Source organism: Apis cerana, linkage group LG6, assembly GCF_029169275.1.
Source record: "Apis cerana isolate GH-2021 linkage group LG6, AcerK_1.0, whole genome shotgun sequence".
Lineage (NCBI taxonomy): Eukaryota > Metazoa > Arthropoda > Insecta > Hymenoptera > Apidae > Apis > Apis cerana.
In genome coordinates this window covers 5,609,564-5,623,262 of record NC_083857.1, presented here as the reverse complement: position 1 = coordinate 5,623,262, position 13,699 = coordinate 5,609,564, and the positions used below count along the sequence as shown (strand labels likewise).

Here is a 13,699-nt window from a genome sequence, read left to right as displayed (position 1 = left end):
AATATCATACTCGCGTATTTGGTTTCCCGCCACGCGTGTGTATCGTTACGGATGCGAATTAGAAAACCGAAACGTAGAATGGGCATTTCTGTGATCCATTCGAAAAATTATTCATCGATCTCTGTTAACGATTGATGCTGTATTTCAAAAAGAAAAACTCGAGGAAAATGTATACTATTAATTTAAAAATTGGGAAAGCGTCTCGTACGGAATAAAAGATCTATTGTAAGTATTTAAAATTAGAGAAGATAGAATTTGATAGAAGTAGAATTTTCCATCTTGTGAAGAAAAGGGTGGAACAAAGGTTTTTTATTTTATTTGTGTATGCGCATATCCATTCATAAATTCATGAGGATATTCTCGCTCTCGTATTAATTTCCTTTAAACAAATATCGCCACGAATATTCTAGATACAATAATAAATAAGTATTATTAAACAAACGATACGTAACGATATTGGACAAATTCAATAAATATCAAAAGTATTAATAAAGCTGTGTAAAAATGTGTAACGAATCATCATGTTTCAGGTACAATCGTCAATCAAATAATGATTTTAAATCGATGATGAATAAAAATCAAAACGATAAATCAAAGAAGATATATTATATAACACAAAATTTATCGACTTTGTAAATAAATAAATAAATATCGCGTTTTCGATGTACAGATACTCGATAACAGATACCTTGAACGTTCAATCCACGATTCGTCGAAGTAACAGGGGTTATATCAAGGAATGCGACCCATGAAACATAATCCCAGATTTCACGCGAAGATTATCGACGATGACCATCAGAGGGTGGACCAAAATGGAAGCTGTGTAACGAGGAAGCTCGGCCGGAAGGGTGACGTGACGGCCAGTTACAATTTTTCATCCATAATTAACTGTCACCATCGACCGGTCAAATAATCAAAGTGGAAACAGAAATCCGTCACATGTTACGATATGCAATGACTGCTTTGACGCCGATTAAAATAACAAGAAAATTTCAACAAAGTACCAAGGAATTTCAAGTGTTACATAACTTTATTTATTAACCCTGAGATCCTTCTTTAAGCTCTAATATTTTTCGTTATTTATTATTTCTCTTTTTAAATTTTAAGCTAATTCCTTATAATTGAATTACGCACAAGTTTAAGTATAATTCTACGAGGCAAAAATGAAAAATTTCCCCTGTTCTTCTCCTTTCTCTCTCCCTTCCTCCCTTTAACACATTTCTAACACGAACGCTGTAACAGTAATAAATGCATCGTTTCGACGTCTGACGCATAACAACGAAGAAAACTCCCCCATTTCTCGATTTTATTTCCCACCACCGTGAAAATCGTGTTCCACAGCGGCCGTATGAAAACGGTCCCCTATCAGAGGAGGCGGTTTTATCAGATAAAGTCGCGCTATCGGTCTTGGCAAATAAGGGAACGCTGACAGTTCGACGATGACACACAGTTGTTACGAAGGCGTACGTGCCGCGACGGCTATTTTTTTTCCTTGTTTTTCTTTTTTCTTTTTTTCTTTACACCCCCTTCGCCCCGCGTATCCGTAATTTCAGTTTCACCCAACGCGGCTCGCAAGGACGAGAACAGCCAGCCGAGTGAGTAAATTCAGCACGATCGATTTTAAAGAACTCGTACGTGTGTGTAAATAAATCGTACGTGCAGGATGAATGTGTGGTTATATAGTGTGAATGGACAAGTGTCGCTTGTGTGTGGCTATACGAGTGACGAGGAATTGGTTAGGTGTTTAGGGGATAGAAGAATTTTCTGAAAAGGATTTTTTTGTAGAGTCGTGTATTAAAAAAAATTTTAATATAGATTTAATATTGAAAATGTATCGAGTGAATTGCATTAGAAATATGTTCCATATGATGTTTAAAATAGTAATGATAATAATAATATTTCGTAGTTTCAAATATAATATTTGATAAAGTTTGAGTTATACAATTATCTGAATTGTGATGAATAAGTAACGTGATGCCAGACATCCGGCCTGATAATCAACCAACTGATTAAATACTGTTCTTATCTGATACGAGAACGATTATTTTTTCATCGTTCTTGGCACAATAAATGCCTAACATAAAAATATTTTAAGTTACATCATTTGGAAAAGAAATATTTTACAGAAAAATTAATCAGTATCGGTAATAAAATTCAAATTAAGAGTTTCCTCGAGATTTTATTACATACATATATCTTCCATGCCATTTCTTGTCTCCTTTCTGCAAAGGAACCGCTATTCTATAAATTCCCCATTTAAAAATTCGTTAATAAACGTTTCAAAAGGTATAAACACTTTGATTATCTTTTCTAGGTCATGGATAGCCTATATCCAAATCTATGCGAGAGATTCAAAAGCGAGGGTCTGTGCCCTATTTGCCTGATGGAAATGGAGCTAGCGCCCAGATACACATGCGCCAACCAGCACACTATTTGTTATCGTTGCAAACCTTATTACTACAACTGTCCCACGTGCCACTCGCCATTAGACATGGAAATGCCACCTGCAAACACTTCCTCTTCCTCTCTCCCGCAGCCTACTCACTTCCTACCCCATCCACTTCCAAGCAAGTTCCACGATCAACATCCCGTCCCATCGAGGAGCGATTTTCTAGAACACGAAAAAAATTGGTTCTCCCCTTCTCCGCTCGAAAACCAGGAATTAAAACCGTGTATGTACACCCATCTGGGATGCTGGGTGAAAGTGCCGATATATTTGGTAGATCTGCACGAATCTCGGTAAAGATATTTTAAAATTCATTACGTGATAATTTGTGAAATGTGTATGATAAAGAGAAAGATGAAGAGATTTGCAAATCGTAATATTATCTCGAACATTTTAGAAACACTTTCAAATTGTTCTCCTTAAAAATCTCCGTACATAATAAATTATTTTTACTATAATAAGTAATGAATATCCGATAGAAATGTACATTCATTTTCTTTTTAAATTTCAGCTGTCAATTCCGGCCTCATTTGGAAGAGGAATACCTTCCCACGGACGTGGTCCACGCCCAAGACGATTTGACCGATTGCATTTATCGAGACAAGGGTTGTAAAGTGAGAACCCCAGGCTGGAGGGTTACGATCCACGCGCAGCACTGCAATTACAAGGATAGCCTCGACGAGATCACCGACGCCCTCGAGCAAGCCGCGATTTCGTGCATCGAGTACGAAGAGGATCCCGAAGAATTGGTCGAATGCAGGTACAGAAAATACGGCTGCATGGTGAACATGCGTAGAAGGCGGAAACCTTTGCACGAGGCGAAGTGCAACTACCGGAAATACCACGGGGAGAGCGACGACTCTTCGTCGGAGGGCAAGTACGACCCTGACGAACAGATTTCGTGCAAGTGGGCCGAGTATGGTTGCAGAGTGAGGCCGAAATACAGTCGTTTAGAGACGCACGAACAAAAATGCAATTACAGACTGGAGGAATGCGCTTACAAGGATAACGGGTGTATCGCCACTTTTCAACCGTCTAGAAAATACGCCCACGAGAGAAATTGCGAATTCGCTTGTTAAGTTTTTCCAATAGTGGCATGTGATTCCAGAGGAAGATGTACGCGAGAATAGGGTTTTTAAAATGTTAAGGGTATAGGAAATAAAAAGAAACCTTTCGAATTAATATACGTGTATATGATAATTGAAGAAAATGGGTATCTTGGGTTTGTAATTTTTACTTTGATCGTCAACATCTTATTTTTACGATCAATAATTTATGCACTTATTACATTTTGAACGCAAAACAGAAATTAAACTGATGAGATGTCTCTTTGCATATTATATGTACTCTTTTAATGATCAAAATTTTGTTTCAGCCGTGCATTTCGTAATAAACGATAAAGTGTTCTTAATCTTCCCACTGAATCACGAGAAGACGTACAAGCATACATGCTAACGTCGTTGGTTAGTAACTTGCAAGTATCGATTCTAACCATATATTGTTCCAGAAGACAGTTCAAGCACATTGAATACCTGGCTATTAATTACGTTACCATCGATTAAGTTAGCTTAGAGAAAGAGAGTTTAATTCACGTGAATATAATTTAAATATTAAAACAGGGAGAATTCAAACATCGAAGATATATAAGAAAGTTTAAAATAATAATTAAAATTTGTTCACAAAGATTTTTCACAAAACGAAAGCAATGCCACGTATCACAAAGATTGATAGCAAAATAATCAATTAAACAAACTTATCACCTCGATTTGTAACAGTTGCTTTGAAGAATCACAAGATTATAAGAAAAGATTTAATTTCCATTTCCTTAATTGTGCTCATCAGAAATTTGATTTTCCATAAACATTCATTAAATGAAAAATTTTTATCTCTCCATTCCATTATTCACTTTCCACTCTATTTCACCCACCCTCTTTTCCTATCATTGCCTCTCCCTATCATGGATACGATAATGAAACTTACACTACTGTTCGAGGGATGATCGAGGGCATGATCGCCCAGAATGAGGGAATGATGGGCATGGCTGGGACATCGAACACCTGGAAGCTAATGGTGTGCAGCCTCCCATCGTGTTGTTTCGTGGCGATGCAACGCAGACAGGAGCGTTTATAGGGACCATTTATAAGGGCACTGAAAAACCTTGGGAGGAGAATTGTCTTGAACGTGGTTACAGCACATCGTGTCGCTGAGAAATATACTTTGGAAGAGTGTTATAATATATTGCGTTGCGCGCGTTTATATCCATCGTTTTGCCGTATAAGTTAACAGGTTGATCGCAATAAGGGGCGTGCCAAAAACGAAAGAAAATTGGATTTTCAAATAAGAATTTCTTCTTCTTTTCTTTTTTTGTTCTTTCACGATGACGATGAAAGAAGAATCGTCGAAGACGAGATGTTGTCTATTCAAGTTTGTTTTTCTTACGCTAGATTGTTTGGAGAATTAATTGATGTTCTTGGAATAGGTTGTTTGAAGGGAAGAAAGTAATTCGATAATGGATTATCTTTGTATTAATAAAACGAAGGTTACAATAATGTCTTTACCATCGATAAATATTACTTGCTAATTAATTACTAATAAATAAATAACCGAAATATACAATTTCTTTTTGTACTTTTGAAATTATATTATTTTTCTAATAAATTTAAACCAGAGACAGTTTCATAAAAACAAAAATATAATTTGATACATTCTCCTCATAAGAAGAAACTAGGTGTACCACTTGCATCTACTTACGTAAACTATTCTAATGTGAAGAAGTAAGCGAATTCTGGTGGAAGAGATTCGAGGACTGGCTGCATGAAAATCTGAAAAGAATCCTCAGATACGAGTATACAGCTTTCTAGATACTATATAAATATCGAACGGGGCAGGAAAAAGATAAACTCTTGTCCGTTCACAGTTCACAGAACCCGTCATCATCCCGGCCAGAACTTTAACGATCAAGGCTGACCCGAGCTATGGACAAAAGGGAATAGAGGCTGTTTTACATAGTAAAGACCAAGGAAGACTGCCGCGACCCAACCGGATATTCTTAAAGAGGATATTCACTTCTAAAGTGAGGAGGAGGTTATTTTACGAAATGCGGACAAGATGTTCCACTTTCTCGCATTATTTTCCTTATCCTTCCTTCGAAACTTTTACATTGTTACAATCGAAATTGTTTCGAACGATCGAACTTATTTCGATGTATTCATAATTGAACAAGAAATATCTAAATTTCATTGATTTAAATATTATTGTAACTATCGAATTGTTCTTAAATTGCTCGATGATATTGCGAATTGCAAAAATTAAAATGAGTATCTTTTCAGTGGTTCGAGCAAAAAAAAAAATTAATGGAAAAAACAAAAAAGTTTTCCATCGAGTTTCGATAAAAAAAAAGAGACCAATAGCTTTCCATTAATTTCTATTTTAAGGCTATCCTATTAAAAATCACTGCGTATCACCTGTGAAACGCGCCGTGATTCTTCTCATCAATATTGAAATTTATAACGAATTTATTGAAAGCGTGAATACATCAAAGTTGATGAAAGGCAAAGGAAATCAGTAACCGTATTCAAGAGTTTGGAACGAAGAAGGTTGATGTAAGCTGTAGCATGGCCTTAGCAGAATGGCGAAGGGGTAACGAAGGGGAGTAAATTGCACCCCTGGGGAACAGATCTGACGAGTGGCACGAAGGGCCACGATAAGCCAGAAGTCAACCGATTTTAATTAAGACACAGGTGTGTTTTGATTATAGTTAGATTCATTTCCAAAGAAATTAGAATGGAACGTTGAAAAGTGTTTGTTATAGAAAATATATATAGTCACTACAATTATTACTGATATTCTGTTTTCTTAACATCTTCCATCGAAAAGTCTTGAAATACTTAAAAGACTTTTAGTCTTTAATGTAAAATTATTAATAACACTCTTCTATCTACAAAAATCTTTAACTTTCTCCAATTTTGAATAAAATGTAAAAGAGTTTCAGACAAAGGAATTCTTTCATAGTGTGAAACATAATAGAAAAACAAGTAACGCAAAATGTATTAAAAACTCTTATATAAATATTACGTATAAATAAATATTCGACGTCTAACGTGGAAGGGATATGTTTTCCTTGAAAATGCTAACGATTTCTGGTCTAAAGCGAATTTAATGGAGAACAGGGACTTCTCACCGGAAATCCAGACACAATATCTCAACCGAAATGTGGACTGGCGCCTGACCCAAGAATCACCTTAATGCATGTATTCATAGCGTAAGCTTCCACTCCAAATCAGAAGGGTAGGTGGAATAGGTGTTATGGGGATTTTGACACGGATGGAACCCTTCTTGACAAAGCGACTCCCTGGATATCTTACAGTTATTTCCTTTAAATACTGTCCAAACAGCCAAATCCTTGCTGCAAAAGCACGATATCCCCGTTTTCAATCTTTATCAACAGACTCTTTATTCGTGTCCTCGTTATTGACGTCTTACGAGATCCTGTGTAAGTCAAAAACTGTGTGTAACACGATATTTATAAAAAAAGTATATCATGATATTTGAAGAATAAAATAAATTTATGATTTCTTTAATTGTACTCGTAAAAATTTTATCAATATAAATATCTATTTATTGCAACTTAATGTTTTAAACGAAATTTGACATTAGATTATATTATAAATATATAAATAAATATTTTCTAATATATCAGAAAAGAAAAATCAAATCTATAATTAATCCTTGAATTTGGAATATGAAATTAATATGATGAATGCAATTTAATATAAACTGCAAGTATAGAAGAAGAATTTATTAAATACAAAATTATATTTAGATAAGAATATTTTATGAAAAAAAAAGAAATCAAGAATATAATTTAAAAACGAAGAGAAAAATCAAATAAAAAAATAATTTTGTTAAAAAGAATTCCTTTTCCCTTTTAATTTACCTTATGCATTTAGAATTGAGTCTCTAAGGCTTATTTATGATCCAACATAATATCAATTAAAATACATCCAATTACCCAACGTATTTCATTTCCCCTTACCACCAATCATTCCAAATGGTCCCAGATAAACGCGATCTAAACCCACTTAAGAATCTGAATTTACGATATTCTCCAACTAATTTCTGTCTCTACATTCAAGGCCCTCGTGTAGCACAATTGATATTAATAATCACTTGATTCTCGCGTGAATTATCTGCCTGTTGCGTAATACCATTCAACCATAATATATCTGAATCCTCCTCCATGATTCCGTTGCCGATATTATCGTTATCCATGTCTCTATGACCAGTCGTTGATCAAAAAAAGTACATCATCATGGATATCTATAGGGTGTGTCAAGAATTCGATGAAAATTTCAAGAGAAAATAATAAATTCTCGTGGAAAAAATATTTAGAATTCTTTCCAAGTCTTAAACATTTTTATAATTAAATATTTTTTATATGTTCATTTATATCGTGATCATCTTTTTATATATATATATATATTTATTTTGAAATACCAATAATTTTATAATATCATAATAAATAATAAAATATATTCTAAAAAGTTAAGAAATTAGAATTTTGAAATTCTATATCTTGCAAATTGATCCCAATATGGCTAAATATTTCTTAAGAGTATTTCGTGAATAGGACTATAAAACAAACATATTTTTCAAGATATAAAATAAAATTAAATGATACACTTCTTTCAACAATTGTATATTTTTAATACACAATTTAATAATAATAAAACAATCAAAATTAAAGAAAATTGCAGAAATTCATTCTCTCTCCATAAGACACAGGTACAAACAAGGAACTAAAAAATCCTAATTGAAAATACAACTCCTAAACAAGTCCTATTCAAACCCATCTTTATTAATAGCCACATTTATCAAGTTTTTTTCTTACTCATTTTAATAAATATATATATATATACATCCATAATCCTGAACTTTCATAGCAACTTTCCAGTTCTGCTCCTGTTTTAACCCATGTTTATTAATGACCATATGTTTATTAACTCCTTTTTGATAAATACACATAACATGGGCATAAAGTTTCGGCGCCAAACTTTCTAATACACCGTGTAGTATCAAAGTAACACGCGGCAACAAACTGGAATCGTTGGTCGGCGAATTCCACACTCATAATTTCCCCCGCATAAATACATCTTTCTCGCCTAAAGGTAAAAGCTTCGGGGTCACTCGCCGAAGACCTTGACGCACGCGAACTCAATAATTCACCGATGGAGTTTATTCCCTCCAACAGGGGGAAAGGTGGTCGTATCTCAATTTTGTCAGGATATAACTATCAGCGTTTCGGTAACGAGAAAATCCACGCCGCTCGAGATCCCATTGAGATGGGGTTGGGCCGCGATGATTGGATCGACCGATTCGAAACATCCGATTCCACGGCACGTGCGCGATTATCGTTCATAGATCGCCCGAGTTTTTTTCCATGGATCGAGATTTATGAATCGGAGCGGATGAGGAAGAGGATGATCGCGTTTCCGAAGATTTTAAAAGTAGCAAATGGAAGGATATCTCTTTTCCAACGACTTTTACCTTGTCGAAGTTTAGATTCATAATTCAAGGTAACGACAGTGGGTGAATATAATACCAAGTAACCATTGAAATTCGAGTGAAGGAAAAATTTATCAAGAATTTTTTAATTCGATTGAGGAGAGTGACATGAATGAATTTCGTTTTGGATTTATGAAAAATGTTTCTTCTTTTTTTTTATATAATACAGATATGCTGTCGAAGCAAGGAAATAGAATTTCAGGAAACGGGAAATGGAATTTTTTAATGGAATATATTTTTCAAGAGGAAAAAGGGAACGAAGAAATTTAGAAAAAAGAAGTCTTAAAAATCTTAAAAATCTGTAATAGCTTCTATCGTCATCCTTTGACGAAAATTGTGGCAATTTACATTGCACAATTATAAAAAAAAATTTTATGACGATTTCTACGATGTTTAACAATTATATTATTTTCATTCCCTTTTTCGTTCCCATTCACTCTGATCCGAATTCACGAGTGATCATAATATAAATAATTTTCTCGTATCGAGTTCCTTCGACATACCATCGAGAAGGAAGAGATGAAATTAACCTTGCAAGACGTCGAGACCCGGTGTAATCTAATTCAACGACGATGAATTGGTTTGTTTGCAATAGCACCAATCTCCCCCCAACGAATCCTGACGCGATGTTTCAACTGGTTTTCCGCCGGTTACTTTAACAAGTTCGATACTCGTTTCCGTGCACGTCCCTGATAAACGACTTCTGCGTTCGAACTTTATAAAGAGGGAAAAATCCCTCGATTAAAATTTTTAATGCAACTGTTTGGGAGAGGAGTAGAGTCTCATTTCGATAAGAGGGGAAAAAACGTTGAATGAAACGTTTACGGAAAGAAATAATTAATGTTCAGGATATTTAAATAGAGAACAATGTAACGTTTGATTAAAGTTTTTATTATTTTCGAGAATTTGAATATCGAGCACGATACCTTTCTAAGGAAACAGTTTTGAAACTAATCCTTGGATTATAACGGGGTGATCAATTATTTATTCAAATATTGTCAATGTTTTGTAGTTGAACGGTGGACGAAAAAGGGTGGAAAATGTGAGAAAGGGGCGAAGAAGTAGTGGGATGCAATGGGAAGAAACGAAATTTAATGAAACGCGAGAAACCCCGGAATAAAATTTGTATTTGTAATGCAAATTCGCGGGTTGGACGAGTGCTGGAGGGGCGAAAAATGAAAAGGCCAGGAAACAGCTGGGTACGAAATCGAGCCATCACTCTCGCTTAATCCGATTTCAAATTCTTCGACGTCTCCTTCGAGAGGCCCCTCCTCCCCCGCCCGACAATCTTGCTTAAAAAAATCCTGATTCCTTTCTTTTAATTACCTCGGGGACCACGGTCGATCGTCAAACCGAGCGCACGCCTGGAATCCTTATTAAACGAAATCCGAATCCTCAGCCAGTATTAGAATTGAACCCTGTCTTGTGCTCTGATTCGCGCTTTAAGGGAGGAATGGACCGCGTTTTACTTAACTTTCAAACCATCCTTTCTCTTCTTTCCTTCATTTCAACATTGTTTGAATTATATCAATTAACATTATTCTTCATACACGTTCACTAAAATAAAAGATATTTAATTTATCAAGAGATATAACATTGAAAAAAGTTTATAATTTAGTTGTATAATTAATCGTTAGTGATTATAAATCATTCTCTTCTAACTATTTATTAAATTTTGTTTCAGATAATCCGTCCACGAGGATCTCGTTATCATTATCAGCTTGCATTTGGAAAGAGAAAAAGAAATACAAATTGCGAGTATATATTTAAAATTGCAAGACTGTTAAACACTGTAAGTAAAACTGGTGCTGTACGTAAGATAAAAGTTGGTGATGGAGACAAAGCAAGTGTACAAATACATTATCGAGAGGAGGTTAAGAAGAAGTGGAGGCAAGAGTTAGAGACGGAAAAGTTATACGACGAGAATCGAAGGAATCATTATTTACCGAGAGAGACCTGGCTATTGTCCTCTTCGACGAATGCATTGTCGAATTAAGGGCTTTTGTGCGATGGACGAACGGTGGAGGCGCAACAATGCTCTAGCCCTGTCTCTCTTTCGCCCATTCCAATTTTTCTTCCCTCCCACACTTGCCCCCATCGTACACAGATTTTCCTCCCTCCAGCATATATACTCCCTCAGCGAGAATCGCTTTGACAGTTGCCTCGCAAATGAAAGCACTTTTCCGCCGAATAGACAAAATAAATCGAGTCCCTCGTACAATCGTCCAATGATTTCGTAACAATGCGCGTCTGCTCGACGTCCGACCTACGCGCGAATAAATACACGCAATCTCCCTGCGAACACCCCATCTACCCGACGATAAACCCACGTTCTTCCTTTTTATCGAACATGATCTCGATCTCGAAGAAATAATTAAAAGTGATCGCGATTTCGTTTTTAATAACAACGATGATTCGATTTAAAGGATTCAAGGATGGTATCAATGTACTCGTACTTTTTGTGTATCGATATAAAATCAATATTTATGGGGATCTAGAAATAGATTTTTTCTACGCGTTAAAACGATTTCGAGGAGGAAATGGTAGGGCGATAACGAAAGGGGCGTCGTGTGTTCTTCGAGTGATTTATCGATGGTAATTAAAGAGGCGAACGTCACCACCGGCTGCGTGTAGATGACCAATGGCCGATGCGTGAGCCTCGTATTAATAGTACCTTTTAACCGCCGCGAATGCTTTGCTTCAACGACTGTTTCCATCGTTGAATAAATACGGCGTGTGTACATTGCGATTTTGATTTCGATGCAAATTTATCAGTACTAATATAATCGATGCGCGCAACGATTCCCTGTGCCAATAAAAAATTTAAATTTGGGACGTATTTACTCGCCTGATTGATACCATCGCAATTTTCCAGAATTAATATTCGTTGTTCGCCCTCGAATCCTGATTATCTCTCGTCATTATGAATGAACGAAAGAGGGAATTTCACGAGTTAAACCGCTTGTGACAAGTGTATGCTGTTGCAACAAATTTAGATTCGAATAAGGATAATGAAGAGTAGTATTTTATCGCAGAATGACATGGAGAGATGTTGAGGTAAACATGGAAATATTAAGCGAATATTTTTTAGAGAATCTCAAAGGAATCCCTTCAAATCTCTTCGATTTTAGATTTTAAAGATTAAGGAAAAGATTAAGGAAAAACTAGAAAATTCCAAAAGATAGTAGAGATCCTGGAAATCTTCTTGAACTTCAATTCTTGATAATGTATTTCAAACATATTAGTAAGTTTCAATAATTCGGCTTTACTGATATTTCGTAATCTCCTAAGATCTATTGAGTTTGTCTTAAAAAGTTTCCACAATCTTCCTTAACCCTTAGAATTCACGGTACTAATAGCTTAATAAATTATAGCGTTCTGTAAGTTTCATTCAAATTTTAACTCTCGAATCATTCCCCTTTATTAACACATAATAACACTTAAACTTGGAATTCTTTGATCTTAATTTTACGTTCACATCTATTAAACTACAGTAACACGTTCCCCTTTCCCACAACTTGTAAATTACTCGCAAGATTCGCTTCACCAATCCACCCTCGCACGAATTTCGACGCATCGCTCGACAATTCTTATCAATGTCCAATCTTTTGAAACGCTGTTCATCGAACAACTTCATCGGCGTCCTGTGCCTTTTCACGAGCATTTACTCGCCGTGACTTTGACGAACCAATTAAATAAATGGTCGCAAATTGTGCCTACAGGATGGCGCCCTTCATCGTTTCTTCCATTAAGGAATCACCCCTGCCCCTCCTTCCCTGTTTCGAAAGCAGAAGAACCTGGCCCACTCTCTCCTCCCTCCACTCTCCTTCCTCTTTCATCGCTGTCATCGGTGGCGTTACAGGAATCACATTGGATCCACAAAGGGTTGAGAGAACACTTTCATCAATGCACGCGACGCCTCCATTGTATCTCTCCTCGCCTAAGATTGATCCCTTCTTCCCGAACGCGTGCAAAGGACACGTCTTTGAAATTCTAGCCTCCGTTCTTATTGCCCAGACGTATGCGCACACCGTCTATGTATAACCGTGTTAAATATTTATACGGGGTTGGGAAGGGGTTGCGCGATTTAGCGGCAAGATGAAAAGCCATTGTTCCGTCGTTAGACGGACCACGTGATTTCAATGCTTTTCTTCAACGTGGTATCGCATAATTAAGTATCATACGAATAATAAGCCATATAATACAATAATATTACAAAGCGTGATATTTTCATCATTTTGTAGAAACGAAAAGGGGCTAAAAGAGACTCGCGAAGAAAAATTGTTGTATGAAAACCAGCTCCAATATTTCTTCTCTCTCCATCGTTTCAAAAACTGAAATATTTTCAAAAGTGGAGTGAAAGATTGGGCGTGATATCCCACGAAATTCATCTTACGATCTTAAAAATCTTACGAGAACATCCTCGAAGCAACCTAGGGTTAAAAATATTTCACGGGGTGAGATATATATATATATACGGCTTCCGGGAGGGTGGTTACTCCTTTTGATCGAGTGGCCTCGGCCAGTATGCCACGGTTACAAGGGATGTTCCGGTGTGCGGTGAATTGTAATAATGCACCTTACGGATGGTCCCTCCCCCTCTCCCCCTTCTCTGGGCCAGATGGATTCGGGTATAGAGGAGTCTCGTAGGTAGACACGTAGTAAAGAAAGATGCGGAATAGGAAGCGA

The 13,699-nt window shown here is 36.2% G+C and overlaps 2 protein-coding genes across 2 annotated transcripts in view; one reads left to right on the top strand and one right to left on the bottom strand.

Annotated features, from left to right (window-relative positions):
* Window positions 1–13,699, bottom strand: part of LOC107998302 (uncharacterized) — a 201,811-nt gene that overhangs the window by 130,422 nt on the left and 57,690 nt on the right. The gene's annotated exons all lie outside the window — the stretch shown is intronic.
* Window positions 1,370–5,137, top strand: LOC107998304 (uncharacterized). Its single transcript, XM_017057503.3, has 3 exons — window positions 1,370–1,595; window positions 2,315–2,739; window positions 2,958–5,137. The coding sequence occupies exons 2-3, from the start codon at window positions 2,318–2,320 to the stop codon at window positions 3,523–3,525; spliced, it is 990 nt and encodes a 329-aa protein (XP_016912992.2). The 5' UTR covers window positions 1,370–1,595; window positions 2,315–2,317; the 3' UTR covers window positions 3,526–5,137.